Source organism: Staurois parvus, unplaced genomic scaffold, assembly GCF_062004578.1.
Source record: "Staurois parvus isolate SC_StPar_1 unplaced genomic scaffold, SC_StPar_1.0 ptg000488l, whole genome shotgun sequence".
NCBI classification, from domain to species: Eukaryota; Metazoa; Chordata; class Amphibia; order Anura; family Ranidae; genus Staurois; species Staurois parvus.
Genome location: NW_028318284.1, coordinates 712,252 through 737,018, shown reverse-complemented (window position 1 = coordinate 737,018; position 24,767 = coordinate 712,252). Strand labels below are relative to the sequence as shown.

General features: G+C 39.2%; 1 protein-coding gene across 1 annotated transcript in view; it reads left to right on the top strand.

Moving 5' to 3' along the window:
- The window catches only part of LOC149452206 (angiopoietin-2-like), a 109,108-nt gene that overhangs the window by 23,311 nt on the left and 61,030 nt on the right, over positions 1-24,767 (top strand). Inside the window, exons 2-3 of the mRNA XM_089689647.1 lie at positions 7,224-7,379; positions 18,630-18,751. Coding sequence (XP_089545773.1) covers positions 7,224-7,379; positions 18,630-18,751 — 278 coding nt within the window. The remainder of the gene's footprint in view (positions 1-7,223; positions 7,380-18,629; positions 18,752-24,767) is intronic.

Here is a 24,767-nt window from a genome sequence, read left to right as displayed (position 1 = left end):
AGTGTGTGATGTGTGGCATAAACTTCTAATGCTGGGCAGAAAATGCCCGTACTCCCCAAAACGACTTCTTTTTGGAAAGTAGACACCCCAAACTATTTGCTGAGAGCCATGTTGAATCAATAGAAACATTTATTTTTTTACCAAGTTTTTGGAAAATGACAAAAAATATATATATTTTCGTTTTTTACACAAAATTGTCACTTATATGATTTATTGCTCACGCATGCCATGGGTATATGTGGAATTACTCCCCAAAATACATTCTGCTACTTCTCCCGAGTATGGGGGTACCACATGTAAGAGACTTTTTGGCAGTCTAGCCAAGAACAGGTCCCCAAAATTCAATAAGCATCTTCAGGCTTTTAAAGGGCTTTATTTCCTCATTACACTTCCTGACTACCTATCACAGTTTCGGAGGCCCTGAAATGCCAGGACAGCACCAAACCTCCCCGAATTACCCCTTTTTGGAAAGTAGATACCCCAAGGAAGTTGATAAGAAGCATGGTGAGTATTTTGTAGATCTCGTTTGTTGTCACAAGTTTTTGGAATATGAAGAAAAAAAATAAAAACATATTTCTTATTTTCTTTTTCTATATTTCAAAACCTTGTGAGGAAAAATGAGATCTGTAAAATACTCAACATGCCTCTTTTTAAATTCCTTTGGGTGTCTACTTTCCAAAAAGGGCTCATTTGAGGGGGTTTGGTGCTATCCTGGCACTTCAGGGCCTCTGAAACTGTGACAGGTATTGAGGAAGTGAAATGAGGAAGTTACACACCTTCAGGCTTTCAAAGTGGTCATTGGATTTCAGGCTCCTGTATATGGCTAGGCTCCCAAAAAGTCTCACACATGTGGTATCCCCATACTTGGTAGAAGTACCAGAATATATTTTGAGGTGTAATTCCACATATACCCATAGCTTGTGTGAGAAATATATAATTTAAATGACAACTTTGTGTTTTGTCATGTTCCAGAAACTTGTGGAAAAAAAATAAATCTTCCATGGACTCAACATGCCTCTCAGCAGATAGCTTAGGGTGTGTACTTTCCGAAAAGGGATCATTTGGGGATGTTTGTACTGTCTTGGTATTTTAGCACCTCAAGAAATGTGATGGGCAGTCGGAAAGTAAAAGCTAAGTAAATTCCATTATCTATACCATAGTTTGTAGATGCTATAATTTTCACACAAAGCAATTAATATACACTTATTGGGATTTTTTAACCAAAAACATGTAGCAGAATACATTTTGGCCTAAATTTATGGTGAAATTTTAGTTTTTTGGATGTGTTTTATGACAGAAATGAGAAAATGTTTTATCATAAATTATTTTGTTTATAGCGCAAAAAATAAAATGTGCACAGGTGATCAAATACCACCAAAAGAAAGCTCTATTTGTGTGAAAAAAGGACATAAATTTAATTTATGTACCCTATTGCATGACCGCACAATTGTCAGTTAAAATAGTGCAGCGCTGTATGGCAAAATAATGGCTTAAATTGCAGTATCTATACCATAGTTTTGTAGACGCTAGAACTTTCACACAAAGCAATCAATATACATTTACTTGGACTTTGTTTACCAAAAACATGTAGAAGAATACATTTTGGCCTAAATTTATAACTAACTTTGAGTTTACTATATATTTTTTTATAGCCGAAAGTCAAAAAATATCGGTTTTCTTTAAAATTTTCAGTCTTTATTTGTTTATAGCGTGAAAAATAAAAAGCGCACAGGTGATCAAACACCACCGAAAGAAAGCTCTATTTGTGTGAAAAAAAGTACGTAAATTTCATTTGGGTACAACATTGCATGACCGCGCACTCATCAGTTGAATTAGTGCAGCGCTGAGTAGCAAAAAGAGGCCTGGTCATTAAGGGGGGTAAATCCTCTGGATGGCAAGTGGTTAAATATATTATTGTTTTTTTCTATATCTGTTCAATAAGTGCAAAAAAAATACCTGTTGATCCTGCCCAATCTTGTCAGCAGATAACTTCCTGTGTTCTATGTGTGTGCTGCAGTCCTATCAATTTCTTGGTTTCAAGTCATCCCTGAGGAACACAAAACCCCTGCCATCTATATTATGGAGTGGGGGGGGGGGTTTCTGTAGTCTTGTGCTTGTTGCTTCTTCATAGATACAATACACGGAATGCATGGTTTTACCCTAGGACAGGAAGTGTGTTACTTTCTGGATTTTCAGGTGAAAATAAAGCCTACAGAATAAAACGAGTGCAACGACATCTATGAATTTGTAAGCTGTGATATATTACATTTTTTGTTCTTGAATATGCATATGAATATGCACACTTTAAAGTGTTGAGGCCAGTTAGGTTAGACCTTACTCACATGGACACTTAGGGGTTTATTTACTAAAGCTGGAGAGTCCAAAATCAGACTCCCTTCTGCATAGAAACCAATCAGCTTCCAGGTTTCATTGCCAAAGCTTCATTGAACAAGCTGAGATTAGAAGCTGATTGGTTTCTATGCAGAAGGGAGTCTCATTTTGGACTCTCCAGCTTTAGTAAATAAACCTCTTAATGTCCATGTGAATTAAGCTCCTGGCTCCTGGTGAGCCTCATGTGCCACTTAGCCCCATGTACATAGGACACTACTGAACGATGGAAACTGACTGCTGGAAAACGTAGGTTAAAAACGTCTGTTTAGCCGCGTTTGCATAACTCATTTATGTGCATTTATGTGCATTTGCGTTTAGAAGCGTTTTTTAAAGATAAGCACAGGAGAACCTCCCAAATACCCAGAATGCACTGAAAAGTGGTAAATTATTAAATATTTCAGACTGTTTCAGAGAAATACAGAGAGTAGAAGCAGAGACCGCAGTATGTGTTGAAATTAGCTTAGGTGCTGCTGAAAATAAATGCTGAACAGCTCCTAAATGTGAGATTATCAGCTGCAGTGTACATGAGCCCTTACAGCCACCAGAACAAGTGAATGCCTGTACGAAGCCAAGCAGAGTGGTTGTCCCCACATGTAGGCGTCTGTGAAGAGGCATTGTACATACGGGGAAAAGCTGACAGAGAAGGCATCACCATTTACACGAGCATAGCCATGTATGGCCATTCGCTTGTGTTGGTGGCATGTGCAATTCTATAATTCATACAGTAAACTGGTCTTAGAAAACAAGTTCTGCCTACCATATATAGACCTTGCAGATGTATATAGAAATTCTGAGGTCAGACAATGATTGACCAAACAAGATCCTGAAAAATTAAGATTCTCTAATGAAGGGTTTACACATGTAGTGAACAGCAGTGATGAGTTTTCAAAAGGAGACCAAACTGCTTTTCTGCACAAGGGTCCTCTGCTGTCTATAGATATGTGCTAACCCAACTCTGATTGTTGAATACAAGGATGAAGTTGATGATGTCAAAAAAGATTATTGCGTGCAAGATGTGATTGTTTGTGCATATGTTTTGTAAAAAATTGTTTCGGCCCATTATTCATCAAGTTGACATTGAAGGTTTAAATAGTTCTGTACTAAATAGCCCAGACCAGACACAGAACAGATCAGTAAGCTGTCTGTGGGGGGCAAAACTATTTCTCTCGAACATGTTTAACCGGCCAGCAGTCTGCTGCTAGACACAAATCATTTAATATATGTATCCTGGGACACTGACCAGAAAAACAAGGCAAATCTGCCTGCCATTTGGACATGATGTCAGAAAGGAGGAATTAACATTTTACATACAATCAACTACCACCATACACTATGTCTACACCTAGAAGCATAATGCAAAATATCCCACAGTCACATGGATAGGTTTTTGTTTAGTCTTAAAGTAGAAGTTCTCCTTTTTGGGAAAAAATAATAAATGCACACACATTTGCAGGAAAAATAAAATGTGCATTTATTAATTTTCCCTAAGGAGCCTGGAAAGCATTGTAACCATGATCAGCTGATCAGGGGTGCAATACCAGACTCCTGCAGCTTGCAGCCTGTACCTTCTTGTGGGCTGACTGATTCCAACCTGCAGGGCTTGTGAATGATCTATAGGGTCGCTCATCATCAAACCTGCAGTCCATTCAGTACTACAAGCCATCATATGCAAAGGCTGAAGGTAGTTGTAGTTTGTGCATTCACAGGAAACTGTGATGTGGCTGTGTGAGCGGAGTCCCGCATGGTAGCGCTGTCACAGGGAGGAGGGAGAGGCTGCAGTTGTTGGAACAAGTTACATTGGCCACTCTAAATATGGGTGAGATATGTAACGTTTCAAAAGGTGAACTTATCCTTTAAGATGACCTATTTAATAAGCCACTCCAAAGGACAGCAATAAATCCAAGTGCATTAACACTAAACTCTAAGCAAACAACAAAATACACAGGTTGATTTACCTTCCAAAGGATTTGTATTCCTGTCCATCCACTCTTTTGATTTGCACAGCTCTGCCATGTAACACAGCCCTGACTAGCAGAGGAGGGGACCTGATCTCTTTCAGTTGTGGTTTCACTTTCACATACAGGTCCACTCCCCTCCCCTCCCCTCCCCCACTACTGGACAGTAAAAGAGAAGCATCACACTGAGCTATTTTCACATTTGGGTACTTACGTTTTTCCACTGTTTGCGCTAAAAATTTAATTGAATGATGTATAAAAGTAAAGCCAAAACTTATTTTAGGGCTGGATTCACATTTGAGTGATTTGTAGCTTGAAGCTCAAAAATGCTTAAGGAGAAAAAAATCAATTATTCTAAATGGAGATGGTTCACATCTCCACACCAAGTCGCCTGAAGCCAAACGTCTGAAGCTCAAACAAGTTCTGGAGCTTTTTTGTTGCTCAATTGGGCAGATTTCATGTTTTTGAGCATTTTTCATTCCATAAAAACGTGTTTGTGTATGTTTTGCATGATTGTTTGCTAAAATTAAGTTTTTTAAAAAAAATTAGTAATGTGTGCATAAATAAATATAAAATAAATACACACATAAATTACGATCCTCAGAAATAAAATAAATTATTTATATGTAATAAAAAACAAATAATAATTAACCCCTAAACCTAACCCCTAACCTTGAAAAAAATATATTAAATTAATAATGATAATAATTTAATTTTGTTAGTGTTTTATTATTTTTATTATTAATAATTTTTACATATTCATTTATTGCATTTATTATTGGATTATGTGAAAAATGTGGAAAGCTGATGTGAAAGCTAAAGAAGCTGAAAAACATAACAAATGATGCATTTGCATGTGTTTAGTCGTGTCTGGATTTTTTGGGGGCAATACGCTCTTCTCTTGAAAGCCCTGGCCCTGTTTTTTTATACCTCTAAACGCCTGTAATTGCCTATGTGTGCATGTACACCTATCCTAACGCAGAGGGATGTTTTGAGGCAAAAAATGCAAATGCCCATAAAAGCTGTGTTTTTTATGCCTAGTGTGCATAAAAGAAAATCCAACATTTTGGGCTGTCCCCAGAACAATAATAGAGGGGAAATCTTCCAATGAAGACACTAGTTCTTGTGACGTTGGTGACAACCAGGGAATCCTTAACTTTGGAGGGATTTCCTCTTGCTTTCTGTTTTGACTATGGGACAAGAAGTGAAGGGAAATCTTCCCAATGGTACACAAATGGCAAACATAAAGCTGACACAGGTTATAATCCTCCCTTACTCTATAAAAAAAAATTAAAAATAACTTTAGTTTTACTAGAATCATTACAGAGCTGCATGAATTTGTGTCACTTCACTTCCAGGTAAAATAATAATACAAACTGATTTGACATATGACAATTTGAAGGACCTCCACACACATTTTATATTGTAGTTGGGACTCCTTTACACTCGTGCAGTTTTTGTACAGGTTAACTACATACAAAATGCATTATGAACTTAACATAACATAGTCAATACTGAAACTGCATGAAGAAATGCATACATGTGAACAGCACAGAAAAAAATGCAAACAGCTGAAAAGGCTTTGGTTAGCCACTGTACAACTAAATCATTCAATGGCTTTTTCTACTTGAAGTAATGGAGCTCTCTGTCAAAGAACAAGTTACCAGTGTGGGGAAGTCTGGGGAGGTGGCGTCACTAATTGGAACTCCAAATATGGTGAACAGTGTAACAGTTATATCATTCACTAACATACAGACATTTATTAATACAATGAAGTTTTATTTCTTGAGACTTTAAAATAAATATACATAAAGGTATAGTGCAAAGTACAGCAATCCATTATTCTGACTGCTTTAAAAGAAAAAAAAAGCTTACATCTGGCTTCTGTAGGTCACTGAGTTTCCAGGCTTTGGAATCAGTGTGGGATTTGCACAGTCTCGGAGACACACAGGTGATTAAAGTATACCTAAATCCAACAATGAAAATGTATATTGCAGCTTAAATATCCTTGTTGTGATGACGTCATTAGTTTTCATTTGTTTAGCAAGTACAGAAAACACCTGTTGATCCTGCCAGGAATGCGGTGTCCCTGCCAATTCTTGGAAGCTGAGCTTATATCATACAGAATGTCATCTTCCTTCCAAACTATCTTTTGTAAACTACATATCCCCCCCCCCCCCCCATGTAATGGAGAAGAATAAAATAAAAATAAATTCTGCTCAGCAGAGCGGGCAGATGACAGGTCTTCCTTTTCGCTTCCTTTTTTTTAGTGGACTGGATTGGACCTGGAGTTAGGCAGGTGTAAACAGATTGTGTCCATTTACACCCGTCCCATAGGGATGAATGGATCTTCTGATCAGGTCCACCTGAAAAACTGACAGGCGAACCTGATTGGATCACCCATGTGAAAGGGGCCTTAGGCTTAGGCCAGTTACAAGTACAGTTATTTTTTAAAATCACCTGACAAAATTGTAAATCTCTTGTAGCTACAATTAGTGTTGAATCTCCTGCACAATTGCTGCGCCCATTATCAAGCTGTCTGACCTTCACGGTGGGATTCATCTTACATTATATGTAACAGAAATGTAAAAGGAGCAGTAACACACACATGTGAGCTGAAACACGGAAAATACAGCAGACAGGAACAGAGCTGGGAATTGCAATCTGCATGGAATGGCGGGGAGACATCACTGTTGTACCCAAAATAAGTATAAAGGCAGTTGCTGACTCATTAAGCTCCACCTATAAATAATCACTTCAGGGGGGACTGTCCCTTTAAATTTCTATTGCAGCAATACAAAGCCCACCACACCCTGTTTTTTAGCAAATCATTAATAATGGAACACTTACAGATCTTTCATCATGTCTGTATTTCAGCTAGAAAGCTACATTCATGACAATATCAGAGGTGAGATAGTGGATTCTGAGCGATCAACTGTGCAGAATCAAACAATCAACATGCTGGAAATCGGAACAAACCTGCTAGCTCAAAGTGCGGAGCAAACACGCAAGCTGACGGACGTCGAGACTCAGGTATTACAGATTGAAATATTCTGGTAGCAGCACTATGTCCAGCCATACAGGTGGTTATAATCTGTTGTAATATTCAATTAAGCTGCAAGGAGAACATTTTATACACAACTTGTATATATTTGTAGTGTTGGAAGCAGCCATGTGGGTGTTCAGCGTCATCTGCAGCTGTGTTCCAGGATCATCAGAGTTCACCCAAAACAGAATGAAATGAACTGGTCAGTATAGAAAAAAAATGGATGAAAAACTGAGCAACTAAGCTCACCATCTTCTGGGATTCCCCACCAGCACTCCTGGCTTCTTCCGTCAGCTGAGTGCCCCCATAGCAAGCAGTTTCCTATGGGGGTACTAATGCAGGCTAACTCCCAAACCATGCTGTGTGTGTCCATTGACAAATACATTGTGTCTCAGCCCCACCTCCTGCACCCTCCTCACTGATTTTGATTGACAGCAGCAGAAGCTGATGCTGATCCTATGCACATTGCTGGATCAAGATCAGGCTCAGGTAAGTATGGTGGGGGGGAGCTTTTACTTTAATGCATAGAATGTGAACCTTCTGCCTTTAGAACCACTTTAATTTTCATATATGACTGGAGTGTTATATTTGTGGAATATTCACACTTAGCCCCTGTACTTTCTTTTACATATTTTTGTTTACTTTCAGAGTTCTGCCTTCTACATTTGTCTTCGACAAATATTCTTAGAATTTTCCATGCAATGTTCTTGTCTCTTCTGGAGTCTATATTGCTCCTATTTTTCACTGTCTTCTTCAAACTTTTCTAGTTCTGGTCTGTGTTCCCAATTTTTTAGATTCCTTTCCTGGCATCCCTGAACTATTTATGCCTTTTCTTTTAACTTCTGGTAGTCTTGTTTTCAATTTACTCAGCAAGGTTAATTTGTAAAACTATTAACTATTTGCCCTCCTGAGGATATACCCTCCCTTCTGACCAGGTAATTTTTTGCTTTACGGCGCTGCGTTATTTTTAACTGACAATTGCGTGGTCATGCTACACTGCTCCCAAATTAAATTTACGTCCTTTTTCCCCCATGAATTGAGCTTTCTTTTGGTGGTATTTGATAACCTGTGCGTTTTTATTTTTTGCACGATAAAAAAAAAAAGACCTTCAATTTTGAGAAACAAAAACAATATTTTTTACTTTTTGCTACTAAACATGCCCAGTAAAATAATTTAAAAAATAACATTTCGTCATAAATATAGGCCAAAATGTATTCTGCTACATGTCTTTACTAAAAAAAAAAAGAAATTCCAATACGTGTAAATTAAATGGTTTACGTGAAAGTTTTAGCATTTACTAATGGCGTTATAGATACTGGATTTTTTTTCACTAATAATAGCAGCAATCAGCAGCTTATAGTGGGGCTGCGGCGGGCATTCTGACACTGGGGGGAACTGACTTGATGTCACTGACATCCCCAGTGACACCAATACATGATCAGTGCTAAAAAAAAAAAAAGCACTGACACTGCACTAATGGCACTGGGCAGTGAGAGGATAACATGAGGGGCGATCAAAGGGTTAACTGTATGCTGGGAGTGTTTTACTAAGGGGCTGTGTCAGTGTCCTTCACTGTAAGCACACTGCTTTGTATGGCTGTGCTGTTCTCAGCCATCCAAAGCCATGTGCCCGAGCTGACAGGGAGGAGACTTGTTAGTAAACAAAACAGTTCACCCTGTTGGAGATCGGCGGAAATCACCGGCCAGGACCCAGTGAGTGACTGCTGTGGCAGCGAATGACGCCCTATACCCGTATATGCAAAATCACGTATATATACGTGATTTTGTGCACCCGTGCCACCCTTTAGCAGTATATCTGTTATAGGGTGGATGGGAAGCGGTTAATGTTCCAGATGATATGTTTCCATAAGATAATGGTGTTTATTTACTAACGGCAAAGAGGTTGTTTGCTTGGCAACGAACATTGCACTTTGCAAAGGAATTTTCCCCAGAGCTTAGTGCATGTGGTAAAGTTTCACTGTGCAAAGAATACCCAATCATGTGCAAGAAAAATTAAAAAACAGCATTTTTGCTTGCAGATGATTGAATGATAAAAGTCAGCAGAGCTTCACTTCATTCACAAAGCCATGGGGAAAATTCCCTTCAAAGTCGTCTTAGTAAATCAACCCCAATGTTTGCAGTTTACAGGTTTTAGAATTCCCAGGATATATTTTCTAACAGCTATTTTTAGGGCATGACAACCACTTTTGTAAAAAAACAACCAAATGGATCCATTCAACCTGCCACCAATAGACCATGAAACATTCAAATTTCCAATTAGATCTGGTCGAAAGTGTATGAAGCTGCCTCTAAATTTCCTTCAATATAGCCAGCATTTTAGAAAACCCACAGATTTCCTGTTTAATTTCAACAATATTTAAAGAATTTGATGATTGAGGACAAATCCTAAATTGTTCCCCTTTAAATTGGACATGTCCAGACAAGGTTACTTCTTGCTGAGTACCACAAGTATCAGAATTAGGCCCATTTGTAGTCAACTTTTTTTACTTTTAACACAAAATATAAAGTTATTGAAGGTCAGATTAAGGATTGGCACCTTTGGGTAGCGGGTATCCGAATTTGACAGGTACCCACTCCCACTGCGATCAACTAGGCAATCGAGTTTTCCTCCTCCCCCCTGCCTCTCCATAGTCTTCTGGGATATGTGACAGGTCCCAGAAGACTACGGAGCCATTCACAAAGTGCAGCACTTCTCATGCATGCGCAGTGGGCATCTGGCTGTAAAGCCGCAAGCTGTCACAGCCGGGTGCCCACACTGAAGATGCCGGTGCTAGAGAGAGAAGACGGCTGGTGAGGACACCGCTGGACCAAGGGACAGGTAAGTAGCTGTGTTTTAAAAGTCAACAGCTACAGTTTTTTTAGCTGGTGACTTTTATTTTTTTTTCTTTGAGGTGGAACTACACTTTAACTATGCATTAATATATGTTAAAAAATATTACATGGAAACAGGCAGTGATGTATTAGCAGAAAAATTGTATTATTTTGCACAAGTTTTTACAAATTTACCTAATTGAAATACACTACTTTTAGTAGTTTTTCCTACCTAAAGTGTATTTAATTAACTGGGAATAGATGAACCAAACAGAAGCCTAATTTGGCAAACAAACATCTCCAGCCTGCAGATGACACTTCACTTCTCTTTGTGCACTCACAAAGAGATAGAAGTACAATGTCAGATACAATTGCAGTGTTTAAAAAGGTAAATTAATTTAAATAAATAAAAAATAATATATGCATTTTTCCATTTGTCAGCTTTTAATAAAGATTATAGATATTTATTAAATCAGTTAACTAAATAAAATTCTTCTATGCTCTTAAATATTTAAAGACTGTTTAGGCAGGCAAATTAACCTATGCATGCAGGTGCATAGATAATATTAGTTATGTGCAGAGGAACGACTATTTCAGCATCAGTATAGGGATAAGTTCTTTACAGTAAGTGTCAGTTCACATATATGTGAGTTGGATGCGCATGACATGTAAACTAACATTGCTTCCCATGGTGCCTGTTCACATATATCCGGTGCACTAGCAGTGCGGTCTGGTTCAGGCGCGGATTACAAGTTATTGGCTTCTATGGGAACTGTTTTTAAGCTGCACATGTGTGAACAGGATAAAATCCTGACCTGAACCGGATCTAAACCAGTCCTGAACCGGATCTAAACCAGTCCTGAACCTGATCTAAACCTGTCCTGAACCTGATCTAAACCTGATCTGAAGCGGTGAACAACTACTGTGTCAATTAGGTGTGAAACCTGAGCTTCAGTCCACACAGTATGTGTGTTAATCAGCTCTTACAGACCTTAAGCTATGGAATTTTCTTTCCTTTAGACCACAATTGCTGGCGTATGTTGTAAATGGAACACGTTAGACATTTCTATATTTTTTAAATGACTTAACATATCCATTATAACTAAACATGTGTGATTTTGTTTCATTACGAACTGAATATCAGATAATGTTTTTGTTGTTCAGAAATTCGGATGTGTCCGAACTTACAAATCACAACAAATTTCAACAAATCCAAGAAAAAATAACGAAACAACAAAATTAATTTGTTTAATTCAGAAGACATGATGTGATTTTGGGCCTTTTGTTAACGTCTGAATCATTCGAAATAACGTAACGGCATAACAAATGATATAAAGTGATTTGGATCCATTTGTTTTAATTTTGCATTAACATTTTTCATTATTATTAAAAAAATACACTACATATGAAATATACATAAGCAATAATTACAGTAAGGTTCCCATTTATTGTGTTTGGGTTGAATGAGTCGATCAGAATCGCAATGAATGAATCCTAAATTAATTTTGTTTCGTTCATCACTCCAATGGCTATTCCATTTCTCTTTTTGGGTTGGACTAGCAGGGATGACTCAGAGTGTATAAGTAATCTCCTGAAATAGCAAATTAACATGTTACAACAAATATAGCCAGTCTTCCAAAATAACTTCTAAAAATGCAAATCAATTTGTAACAACGAATATACAAAACAAATCTGAATATATGAAACAAACTCTAAAAACGAATCACTCTAACATTCTATGGTGAAAAAAAATTATTTACTTAGGAGAAGTATTTTTTTTTTTTTTTTAAATCATACTTGCCTAGGTGGATACAGCATCGGTCAGATGCTGCATCTTTGCCTAGCTGGCTCTGGGTGAGAACTGAGCGATCAAAATTTGCTGAGAGGCTGAGCCAGGTACAGGCCTAGGCTCCGAGCGCCTGAGTGGATCCCGACCATATGGTTGCGATCTTTCAACCAGCCGAGACTGGCTTTGTGACATCAGCCTGCTGATGGCTGAATAGTGGTCTCAGGAGTACAGAACTAACTGCACTCCTGGGATCCACAGGAGAGCTACAGCCAAACGAGCTTAGGCTGTACTTCTCCTTTAAAGTATGAATCTGAAATGAAACAAATGTTTTCATTGCACACATCTCTAATTATACCTAATTTGGTCAAGGCCTGATCAGAATGACCTGTCTGTAAATTTCAAAATGAAAACCTTTTTTGAGACAATCTGGGATGAGTATGCAATTATTTTGGTTATTCCTGAGAACTTGAAAATTATTTTATGTGATCACAGCTGAAGTATTCATTGCATTAATAAAGAGAGCTCCAGATATTTTGGATTATAACTTTATCTAAAGTTAATAGCTTGTGATGTTATATAACACTAATATGATGTTAAATGAACACTCCATTCAAGATTAAAAATCAAGATATGAGTTGCATGCAATAGGCTGAGCCTATATCTTCATTATTTCATTTTTTATCCGAGCATTACTGTAGTGCACCAATTCATGCTGCTCTTTTTGGTCAATCTGGGGATCTGACAACTCCTGTTTAGGAAATATACTCCCAGTGATCTTTGGTGGTGCTGTCTTTATTCTGGTTTCCGTGAACTACAAAGAACAAATTTAAATGAAGTCAAAATCCTGTATTAAGAATATTTTCAGTATTGGCCAAGAAGTATTAGTAGTTCTCTGTGTCCTCTTACTTGTTACCTGGAACTGCTATTTAAAGTGGATCTAAGCCTGGGTTCACATATATGCGGCGAGGTATATCGCATGTGATTTGCACTGGAAATGCACCGCAAGTGATTGGAGCCATACATTTTGAAATCGCACCACACCCACACCAAAAAGGTGCAGGACCATTTTTTTTGGTCTGCACTACAATCGGATCGCATGGGTATTCACACCTATGCGATCTGATTCTGCACATGGCACCACGTTTTGCAGACCGCTTTTGGGGTTTTGTTAACTTAATATACACACCCGCAGCGGTTCGCATGAACGAGATGCGATTCTGATACGGATTCTGATATCTGATTAGTTTGAACAGGGCTAAAGGTTGCATTAGGGTAAAAATGTTTTGCCACTTGCCCCCCCTTCAACACTTACCTGTCCTGTATCTGTATTGATCCATCACTGTGCCCGTCTGCATTTCTTCTCCCCTGTCTTTCTCTTCTCACAGGAGGATCTGGTAACAGAGTGAGCCATTGGCCCCTGCTGCTGTCAATCAAATTCTGCGAGCAGAGAGCTGGAGTTGGGCCAAGCCACACTGTGCGTGTGTCTTTAGAAACACAAAGCCCAACTCAGGAGTGAGCCCACATGTCTGCCCCCATAGCAAGCCACTTACTATGGGAGGAGATGCAGAAGAGGAGGAGTCAAGTTTGTCTGCAGGGGCATTCCAGAAGAAGGAGGTTTAGGGGTCGCTCTGTGCAATACCACAAGTATAACATGAGATATAAATTTTAAAAAAATGTGCCTTTAGTAACACTTTTCTATCTGCTATGAAAAAAAATTGCCTTAATGCTTTAACTTTTGTCTATCTGCTATCTGTTTAATAACATTCCCCAGCACAATGCCCCATTCTAGGAATTTGTTAATAGATATGTTAATAAATGTCTCCCCAGAGCTAGAAACCAACTAATGATCAGAAACTAGTCACAGCAATCCCAAACCACGTAATTCCTATGTCAGCTGGGGATCACATACAGGATGAAGGCTTCAGTGTAAAATATAAAGCTCTAGCTTGCAGATAAACACTGCCAACTTTCGACTGCACTTGCATCTGCAATGACATGTGCTCTTAAGGACCGCCCTATAGCATATATACTGCTACAGGGCGGCCCCTGTGCGCAAAATATATAAACATCATTTTGCATTTCTGGGCAGGGACACGCGCGAGCCCTACCCGCGCCGCCATTCGCGGCTGTGGGTGTCAATCACCAGGTCCCGGTAGGTGATTACTGGTGATCACCGACGGAGAGGAGTGCTGCTTTGTTTACCAACAGCCTTCCTCCCTGTCAGTTTGGGCACACTGCTCTGGATGGCTGAGCAGTGCCATCCAGAGCAGTGTGCTTACAGTGAAGCACACACCCCCGCCCCCTAGTGATTGCCCCTCATGTACATTGCCCCTTAGTACGCTGTCAGTGCTTTTTCTTTTAGCACTGATCACTGTATTGGTGTCACTGGGGATGTCAGTGACACCAAGTTAGTTCCCCCTATGTCAGAATGCCCGCTGCAGTCCCGCTACAAGTCGCCGATCGCCACAATAAGTTGCTGATCGCCGCCATTATTAGTATGAAATGAAATCGAGTATCTATACCGCCATTTGTAAATGCTATAACTTTCACATAAACCAATTAATTTACACTTATTGGGATTTTTGTTTAGCAAAGACATGTAGCAGAATACATTTTGGCCCAAGTTTGATTTTTAATTTTATTTTAATGGACATGTTTAATAGTAAAAAATCCAAAATATTGTTTTATCTCAAAATTTATCTCAAAATTGTCAATATTTTTTTTTTATAGAACAAAAAATAAAAACAGCACAGGTGATCAAATACTACCAAATGAAAGCTCAATTTGTGGGAAAAATAGTCAGTAAATTTAATTTGGGTGCAGCGTTGCATGACCTCGCAATTGTCAGTTAAAGTAATGCAGCGCCGTAACGCAAACCGCTTCTTTCACTGCCTCCTGACTGCCCTATAGCAGAAATACTGCTACAGGCTGCGCTACAGGCCTCCCCTCGCTCATGTGCACCTGCGTGCCTGAGCGTTGGCCCTGTGCCGGTATATAAACAGTGGTTGCACCATGCATGTGAGGTATCATCGCGAATGTCAGATCAAGGGCAGTAATTATAGAACTAGACCTCCATTGTAAATTTAAAATGGTAGCTTGTAAAGGTTTTTAAAACATTGCCTATGGATATTGAAATGTATGCAGTTTGTCCCCATTGCACGAGGCATGCGCAATATATTGTGTTTTTGTGCATTAACAGTAAAAAAAAGTGTGTTTTTTTTCAAAAAATTTGCGTTTGAAAAATCACAGCGCGAGTACTATGTGACATAAAAAAATTGAAGCACCCACCATTTTATTCACTAGGGTGTCTGCTTTAAAAAAATATATAACGTTTGTGGGTTCAAAGTAATTTCCCAGCAAAAAATACAGATTTTTTTCATGTGAACAAAAAGTGTCAGAAAAGGCTTGGTCTTCAGGTGGTTAGAAGAGTGAATGATGTGTGGCATAAACTTCTAATGCTGGGCATAAAATGCCCCCATTCCCCAAAACTACCCTTTTTTTTGGAAAGTAGACACCCCAAAATATTTGCTGAGAGGCATGTTGAATCAATAGAAGAATTTAATTTTTTACCACAGGTTTTTTGGAAAATTACAAAAAAAAAATGTTTTTCTACACAAAATTGTCACTTAAATGATTTATTGCTCACACATGCCATGGGTATATGTGGAATTACTCCCAAAATACATTTTGCTACTTCTCCTGAGTATGGGGATACCACATGTGAGAGACGTTTTGGCAGTCTAGCCAAGTACAGGACCCCAAAATCCAATAATCGCCTTTAGGCTTTTAAAGGGATTTATTTCCTCATTACACTTCCTGACTACCTATCACAGTTTCAAAGGCCCAGAAATGCCAGGATAGCACCAAACCCCCCCCCCCAAATGACCCCTTTTTGGAAGGTAGACACCCCAAAGAATTTGATAAGAGGTATGGTGAGTATTTTGCAGATCTCGTTTGAAGAAAGAAAACAAAAACATATTTTTTCTTTTCTTTTTTAAATTGCAAAACCTTGTGAAAAAAAATTAGATCTGCAAAATACTCACCATGCCTCTTTTTAAATTCCCTGGGGTGTCTATTTTCCAAAAAGGGTCATTTTGGGAGGGTTTGGTGCTATCCTGGCACTTCAGGGCCTCCGAAACTGTGATAGGTAGTGAGGAAGTGAAATGAGGCAGTTACGCATCTTCAGGCTTTCAAAGTGGTCAATGGATTTCAGACTCCTGTATATGGCTAGGCTCCTAAAAAATCTCACATGTGGTATCCCCATACTTGGTAGAAGTAGCAGAATGTATTCTGGGGAGTAATTCTTCATATACCCATGGTTTATGGGAGAAATATATAATTTAAATGACAAAAAAAAATGTTTTTGTAATTTTCCAAAAACTTGTGGAAAAAAATAAATCTTCCATGGACTCAATATTCCTCTCAGCAGATAGCTTAGGGTGTCTACTTTCCGAAAAGGGTCATTTGGGGGTGTTTGTACTGTCTTGGTATTTTAGCAGCTCAAGGAATGTGATAGGCAGTCAAAGTAAAAGCTGTGTAAATTCCATTATCTATACCATAGATTGTAAATGCTATAACTTTCACACAAAGCAATCAATATTCACATATTGAGATTTTTTTTAACCAAAAACATGTAGCAGAATACATTTTGACCTAAATTTATGAAAAAATTTTAGTGTTTTGGATATTTTTATGGCAGAAATGAGACAATATTGTGTTTTTTTTCAAAATGTTTTTTTTCAAAACTTATCTTGTTTATAGCACCAAAAATAAAAAGCGCACAGGTGACCAAATATCACCGAAAGAAAGCTTTATTTGTGTGAAAAAAAGGACATAGATTAAATTTATGTACTCTATTGCATAACCATGCAATTGTCAGTCAAACTAGTGCAGTGCTGTATAGCAAAAAAAATGGCATAAATTCCATTATCTATACCATAGTTTGTAGATGCTATGACTTTCACACAAAGCAATCAATATACACTTATTGGGATTTTTTTTTACCAAAAACATGTAGCAGAATACATTTTTTATACATACATAAATTTATGATTAACTTTGAGTTTACTATATATTTTTTATACCCGAAAGTAAAAAATGTTGTTTTTCTTCAAAATTTTCAGTCTTTTTTGTTTATAGCACGAAAAATAAAAAGCACACAGGTGATCAAATACCACCAAAAGAAAGCTCTATTTGTGTGAAAAAAAGGATGTAAATTTCGTTTTGGTAAAGCATTGCATGACCACGCAATTATCAGTTGAAATAGTGCAGTGCCAAATAGCAAAAGAGGGCTGGTCATTAAGGGGGGTACATCCTCTGGATGGCAAGTGGTTAAATACTGATGGCAATGTAGTATACTAAAAATATTTTAAAAAAATAGAAAACATGAAAAAATTATTAACAATAGAGCAGGAGTTTTATTAAAAGTTTACCAAATAAAAATCTTCTAGGTCCTAAAAAGTATAAAAAAAAAGAGGTGTGAAAGTAGACGGGTTTTTTCCACTAAAGCTGGAAAGTGCAAAATCAGTCTTGCTTGTGCATAGAAACCAATCAGCTTCCAGGTTTTATTGCCAAAGCTTAACTGAACAAGTTGAGGTTAGAAGCTGATTTGTTCCTATACAGAACTTAGCCTGATTTTGCACTCTCCAGTTTTCATAAATAAACTCCATAGTGATCTAGCACATGCTGACACTGCTAAATTTAACTTATAGCGGAACTCCACCAAACAGGGGAAGTTCTGCTTTAAGGCCTCCTTCCCCCATCTCTTTCACGTTTGGCAATCTTTTTGGGAGAGGGAGAGCGGGTATCTGGTGTTGGTTTTTCGTACCTGGTTCTCCTGCTCACTCCCCGCAGTCTTCTGGGACACTGCATGGGTCCCAGAAGACTGCGGGACCTATCACAATGTGTAGTGGGCACCCGACTGTGAAGTCGCAAGCTGTCACAGCTAAGATGCAGGGGACCGAAGACAGTCCCAGGCACCCCTTCGGGTAAGCACACCTCTGTGGACAGACAAGTGTTTGTTTATTAAGTCAGCAGCTGCAGTTTTTGTAGTTGCTGACTTTTAATTTTTACAAAAATGACTGAAACTCCGCTTTAAGCATGCAGACAACAATGCATTCTGCTTACAAAAGGGTTCATTTTGAAGTTACCCTAAGACAAAGGTTACTGATTAAGTCCTGGTTCACACCAGTGTGACTTGTCATGCGACTTGACAGTTTCAAAGGCATGAAGCCGCACAGATGTCATCCAAGTCACACCTGAAATCGCACTAACATGGGGCTTTAAAATAGTGTGACGTCAAGTGAAGTCGCAGGATTTCAAAGTCGGATCCAGTGTGAACCAGGGCTAATCCCTATATCACAAAGAAAATGCTTTGTTATAAAATTCCATTTAAAAATTTTTTTTAAAAAAATAACAGTAAATGTTTAACAAAAACATCATTACCTTTTTAACTTTTTAAGAAAACCCAAAGAAAATTGAGTTATCATAACACTTAATATGTAGAACCTACTGACAGTGTAAAAATAAGCCCACAAGAGCATTTTGTTGATTCTGGAAAATAGTAGAAGAAGAAGTTAGCATGAAGCATGATCTTAAAACATAAGCATACATTGCAGGTTTTGAACCACACAAATAGACTGGAAATTCAGCTGCTGGAAAATTCTTTATCAACCAACAAACTGGAGAAGGAACTTCTGTTGCAGAGTCAAGAGATTAACAAACTGCATGAAAAGAACAGGTAAGAAGCCATCTTTGAATACTGCACAGGCTGCCTGGTTTTATTATTTTTTTTATGGTTTCTAGAAAAGGTCGAGTGTCAGAAAAGGCTATAGAATGCATATCTCTTCTAAACTGTTTCACGTTAGATAATTCACATTTATAGTATTGAATACTTGGCTTTTATCTTTTTTTTTATAATTTGGTAAAAAAAATAAATAAATACAAATTGTATTAAATACAGGTGAAACTCAAAAAATTAGAATATCGTGCAAAAGTTAATTTATTTCAGTAATGCAACTTAAAAGGTGAAACTAATATATGAGATAGACTCATTACATGCAAAGCAAGATAGTTCAAGTCGTGATTTGTCATAATTGTGATGATTATGGCTTACAGCTCATGAAAACCCCAAATCCACAAACTCAGAAGATTAGAATATTGTGAAAAGGTGCAATATTCTAGGCTCAAAGTGTCCCACTCTAATCAGCTAATTAAGCCATAACACCTGAAAAGGGTTCCTGAGCCTTTAAATGGTCTCTGTCTGGTTCAGTAGGAATCACAATCATGGGAAAGACTGCTGACCTGCTTATACTTTTCAGAGGTCCGATATTGTTCTATGTACAATCCTTGTTTTATTGATTGCATGTAATATTCTAATTTTCTGAGATTGTGGATTTGGGGTTTTCATGAGCTGTAAGCCATAATCATCACAATTATGACAAATCACGGCTTGAACTATCTTGCTTTGCATGTAATGAGTCTATCTCATATATTAGTTTCACCTTTTAAGTTGCATTACTGAAATAAATGAACTTTTGTACAATATTCTAATTTTTTCAAGTTTCACCTGTACATGACATGATATGGCTTTGCATGAAGAAGTACAGAATCATATACGTATGTCTGTTATATGTTGTAATATACTGGTGTAGCTATCTTTTGGGGAGCTATGAGAACTTACCCTCCCCAAACAGGATATTTTGCTAAACCCCAAGGTATATAGGAGAGCTAGAACATTCACTAAATTGAAGAGTGGGTTTGATAACAAAGTTGGCAGTCCTCCACCTAGAACAGGGCCTCTGTGAACAGAGGGGATTTCCTTTATGGGAAATTAACCAGTAATGTCAAAAGTAATTAGGAGCAGAAGAACCATTGCAACCAACATATAACATCAACCATAAGTATATAGATACACATTAAAATAAAAATTATACAAGCTGTATAGAGGAAGAGATCAATAACAGTACGTTCATTTAATGTACAAATAGGTATTATCAACAAAATACCAGATAGGAGTCCTGGTGGAATTGTGCACATACCTGGGTATATAAAGCTACTTCCAGTTGCTGGGCCCTTGAGGGTGATTGTGATGCGGTGTCCATCTATGTGTCAGAGACCTAAGGACTAGATCTTTGGTCATGGGTAGATCATCCAACTGTTGTCAAACCAGCCTGGAATGCAGCTTATCACTGGCAAGAACTGTGGTGTGGCCCTGGAACTCAGAGTCAGGCTATCTTCTCTGTGGTTAATCTCTCACTAGTAATTTCTATTCTGACATGCAACTGGACCAATAAGCTAATGATCCACAAGTGGCCATAAGATGCCTAACCTGGCTCTAGCCTATGCTGGTTAACTAGCCCTGAGCTTTAACTAGATATAGAATCCCAGACCAGAAGAGACAGGGTAACTAGAATAGCAGGAATTACATATAAACTATATTGCAATAAATAGGTTCACCTACTGATATACTGGAATGTGACCACTACACATATGGAAGCACAGACCTAGCTATCTGGCACTATGCATATAAGATAATAACAACAGGACAATGATACTCTGCCTGTCACAAGGATTCAGAAATACACTCCAGAAGCTATGGCAGCTGCAGTTAAACTTTTAGAACATGCATAATAGTATCTTCTGGTCCAGAATTTAGAAGCATGGAGAGGACAAATGACTGAGACTTTCTTTCTCTCTCCACGTCCTACTTTCAGGGGTTTTTTTTTTTTTTTTTTTAACCCTCCCCCCTTCCCAAAAAAAAAAAAAAAATAGACAGGAAGTGACATACAAAAAAAAAGCTATTTACAAATTCAGACAGTAGAGGGCAGCAGATCTCTGCACTAGATTTCTGTGTTACAGTGGAACCCCAGGTAAATGTATAATTAAAGTACATATATGTACAACCTATCCAATGATTTGCAATCTGATCTGTTGATCCTGTAATTTACACATTCAGAATTCAAATTTCCCCATCCTTGTCCACATTCCTGCTAATGAGAGAGTGGTGATGCTTATTCATCAGTTAATGAGCAAGATGAAGACAGAGAGGTGTCATATGAAGGCACATTGCTGAACCAAGAAATAACTTGCCTAGTTGTGCAATATTGCTGAGCTGTGTAAATGACAACATTAACATCACTTAATTACACATTGGGGGAAATTTACTAAAACTGGTGCACTCAGAATCTGGTGCAGCTGTGCATAATAACCAATCAGCTTCTAACTTCAGCTTGTTCAATGAAACGTTGACAATACAACCTGAAGCTGATTGGTTACTATGCACACCTACACCAGATTCTGAGTGCACCAGTATTAGTGAATCTCCCCCATTGCTTAGCAGGTAAACCGTAAGCACACATGCATTTAAACTGTGTATTAAGCTGTTTTGCATGGAGGTCTACTGTAAGCATCTATTTCCTTCTAGTCCTTCACATCCTGTTGCTCCTCATTCCAGGTCCTGGATTATATACTGTAGCCTCTTTGGAGATGACACACAAAGTAGGATTGTTTAGCTAAAGATATCTGCTAGCCTTTTAGTAATATATAACCTTATGCTGCACAGATCTAATATATTCTGACATATTTATATATCTCATTTTCTTTGTTTCATACTTGAATATTTCTTAGAAGATCTCGCAATACACATATGATGTGTTTTTTCAAAAATGACATAAAAATTAAATGTAATCCACTACTTGACCTTTGCTACTCACATTATATCGATAATATCATGAGCTGAATGTTTTTTTGTGGGGTAGTTGATGGAAGGCCAGACTATAATAAATAATAAATATCCAAGCATCACCCTCACTCTTCCATAGAGTGCTTTTACATAAGTTGAGCAGAAGCTTTTGGGGCAGGCGGGAGAAAAGTGGCACATCACTTAGGGCTTGTTCACACTTGACTAAATTTCTAACTCTTACCAAATGCTCCTATAGCTTTAGTATAGGAGTTAGACAAGCGTTAATAAGCTTTAGTATGCCTGTTAGACAGGCATTAATGAGCTTTAGTATGGGCGTTAGACAGCTATTAATGAGCTTTAGCCTGGCTTTATACAAGCGTTAAACACGCTCCCCGAACGCCCTATGTGCAGTTGTGAAGCATTTTATAAGCATTTGACAAGCGTTAAAACCACACCACAAACTAAATAAATTGTAAAGGTTATGACGCTCTGCAACCCTACTGTAAATGACTCGCAAACGTCTGCCAGTGCGTTTTGAGGAGTGTCACATAGACTTGAATAGGAGGCGTGAAAGGCTTCAAACTCCTCCTGACTTGACACGAGGCTTCATTTTGAATCATTGCAACACTGACGCTTCATGTTTTCATAGTATCATTTGCATAGGCGTTTGAATAGTGTTAAAAACGCAACTCAAACGCCAGCTTTCAAAGCCAGTGTAAACTAGGCCTTACTCAGCATATAGAAAGGAGATTCATGCTTTTATGGGTTCAGGAGGACAGTCCAAGAGTCATAAACCCATATTCAGATATAGTAGATAAACGCAGGAGACTAGAAGAGATAAGCAACTGCAGGTCCCATGTTTCTTTCATGAGATGTCTGAATATGGTATAAAGTAAAGTCGCTGCTCAAAGGGAGCTTGCCTTGAACAATCCTCCACACCACTCAGTAGAAACAGGCACTAGCTAAGATTGTTGAACTGTGCAAATAGGACTTCATTTTAAGGTAAGTCCTACATAATGTACTAGTATCTATTGATGGGTCGAACACCCTCCTGTTCAGTTCACGGTTGAACATTGGAACCTAACGAAAGTTCAACCATGAACTTCGAACAGAGGGGACAATTGACTAAGTGGTATCTTACCGCATCGGAGTATGCGGTAAGATACCGCACAGCTACTAAAAACATTCTTTAATGTTTCAGCTGTTGGTGGGGTTCCCCGCTGACAGCTGAATGTAAAAAGAATTGCCGGCATCGCTTGGTAATTAAATTAAAAAAAAACACGTTTGGGCCCCCCCTTCCATACCAAGCCCTTCAAGTCTGGTATGGATGTTGAGGGAAACCCCCACGCTAAAATTAAAAAAAAAAAAGGCAAGGGGGTTCCCCCCAAAATCCATACCAGACCCTTATCCAAGCATGCAGCCCGGCAGGTCAGGAAAGGGGGAAGACGAGCGAGCACCCCTCTCTTCCTTAACCATACCAGACCACATACTCTGATTCCCACCTGGTACCTGACCTTGGCTTGAACCGACTACCCAGTAAACATCTAAATCCTGGAAGGGCTTACATACCACGCACAGGCGCCTCCTGTCTGCAGACCTATCTCTGTGCACCAGCTGTGCTTCTGAGTGGACCACCAACCAGCACTCCTACAGGCGACCTGTGCAACTTTGGGCCAGACTCCTGCTGTCCCACTCTCAGGGGAGTTCGGAACTGAGCCACAAGGGAAGCCCTCTCTCCATTGGCCTCCATCACTAGGTACGTGATAGTATCATCCAGCCAGTATGTTCGAGGCCGAGAGAGGCGCTTCTGCACTAGAGGCCCTGTGCCAACAGATGACAGCACTTACCCAAGCAGTGAAGGATCTACAGCAAGGACACTTCCAGCTACAAGGGCGTCTTCACTCCCTCTCTATTTCCGCGGACCAGGATCCCTCCGCCAGTTACAATCCAGTAGCTGCACCTGCCAGTCAATCTCCTGCCACCACTCCTGCTATAGTGTTACCACCTCCGGAACCCACAGTTCCTACTCCTGAACGTTTTCTCGGGGATCGACGTACGTTCAGAGCTTTCAAGAATGCCTGTGAATTATATTTTGCTCTGCAACCCAGGTCTTGGGCACATGGTCTTCTGGAACAAAAGAGTCCAGCACTTAATTTAGTGAGTGAATTCTTTGAAGCCATGGCTGCCCTCTACGACGATCCCCAGAGGACCTCCACTGCTGAGTCCGCCCTCCCTGCTCTACTACAGGGTCTGCGGCCTGTGGAGGACTACATAGTGGAGTTCCGTAAATGGTCTGCAGACACCGGTTGGAACGATGCAGCATTGAAGTACCAGTTCAGCCTAGGCCTGTGCGAGTCCCTCAAGGATGAGTTAACTAGGGTGGAAGCTCCCTCCTCCATGGAGAACCTTATCCTGCTCGCTACTCAGTTGGATCGGCATCTACGGGAAAGACACGCGGAGCGTACTCAGACCTTTTGACCCACTTGGGTTCTGCCAAAAGTTCCAGGACCAATGGCTCCTGTCCTTGCTCCACAACCCATCACACTTTGGAGGTAGAACCTATGCAATTCAGCCTTCTCTGACCTGCCCTAACTCTGGAAGAAAGGCTACACATACAGCAAGGCAAACTCTGTCTTTACTGTGGGGCCACGGGCGACTTCCTGCGTAACTGCCCAGTACGACCAAGTAAGTCCAGCCAGGCCCATCCTTCATACCTTCAGCTATCTGGGACTTTGACCACCCATGTCATTCTCCCTATGTCTTCGCAGGTGGCTGGAAGGGACGTCAAGTTGCGGGCAGTCATTGACTCAAGAGCTTGAAGCTGTTTCTTAGACATCCAATTGGCCAAGGACTTACACATCCCTCTTCTGCCTAAGAAACCGAGACTTGATGTCTTACTGGCGGATGGCACTACTCTGAGTTCTGGACCTGTTGCCCAGGAAACCGTTCCTATTCTTGCAACCACCGTCTCCGGCCATTGGGAGTTTATTCGTTTTGACGTGATCAGATCCCTCATGTTTCCAGCCATCCTGGGAATACCCTGGTTGCAAACCCACAACCCACAGATCAATTG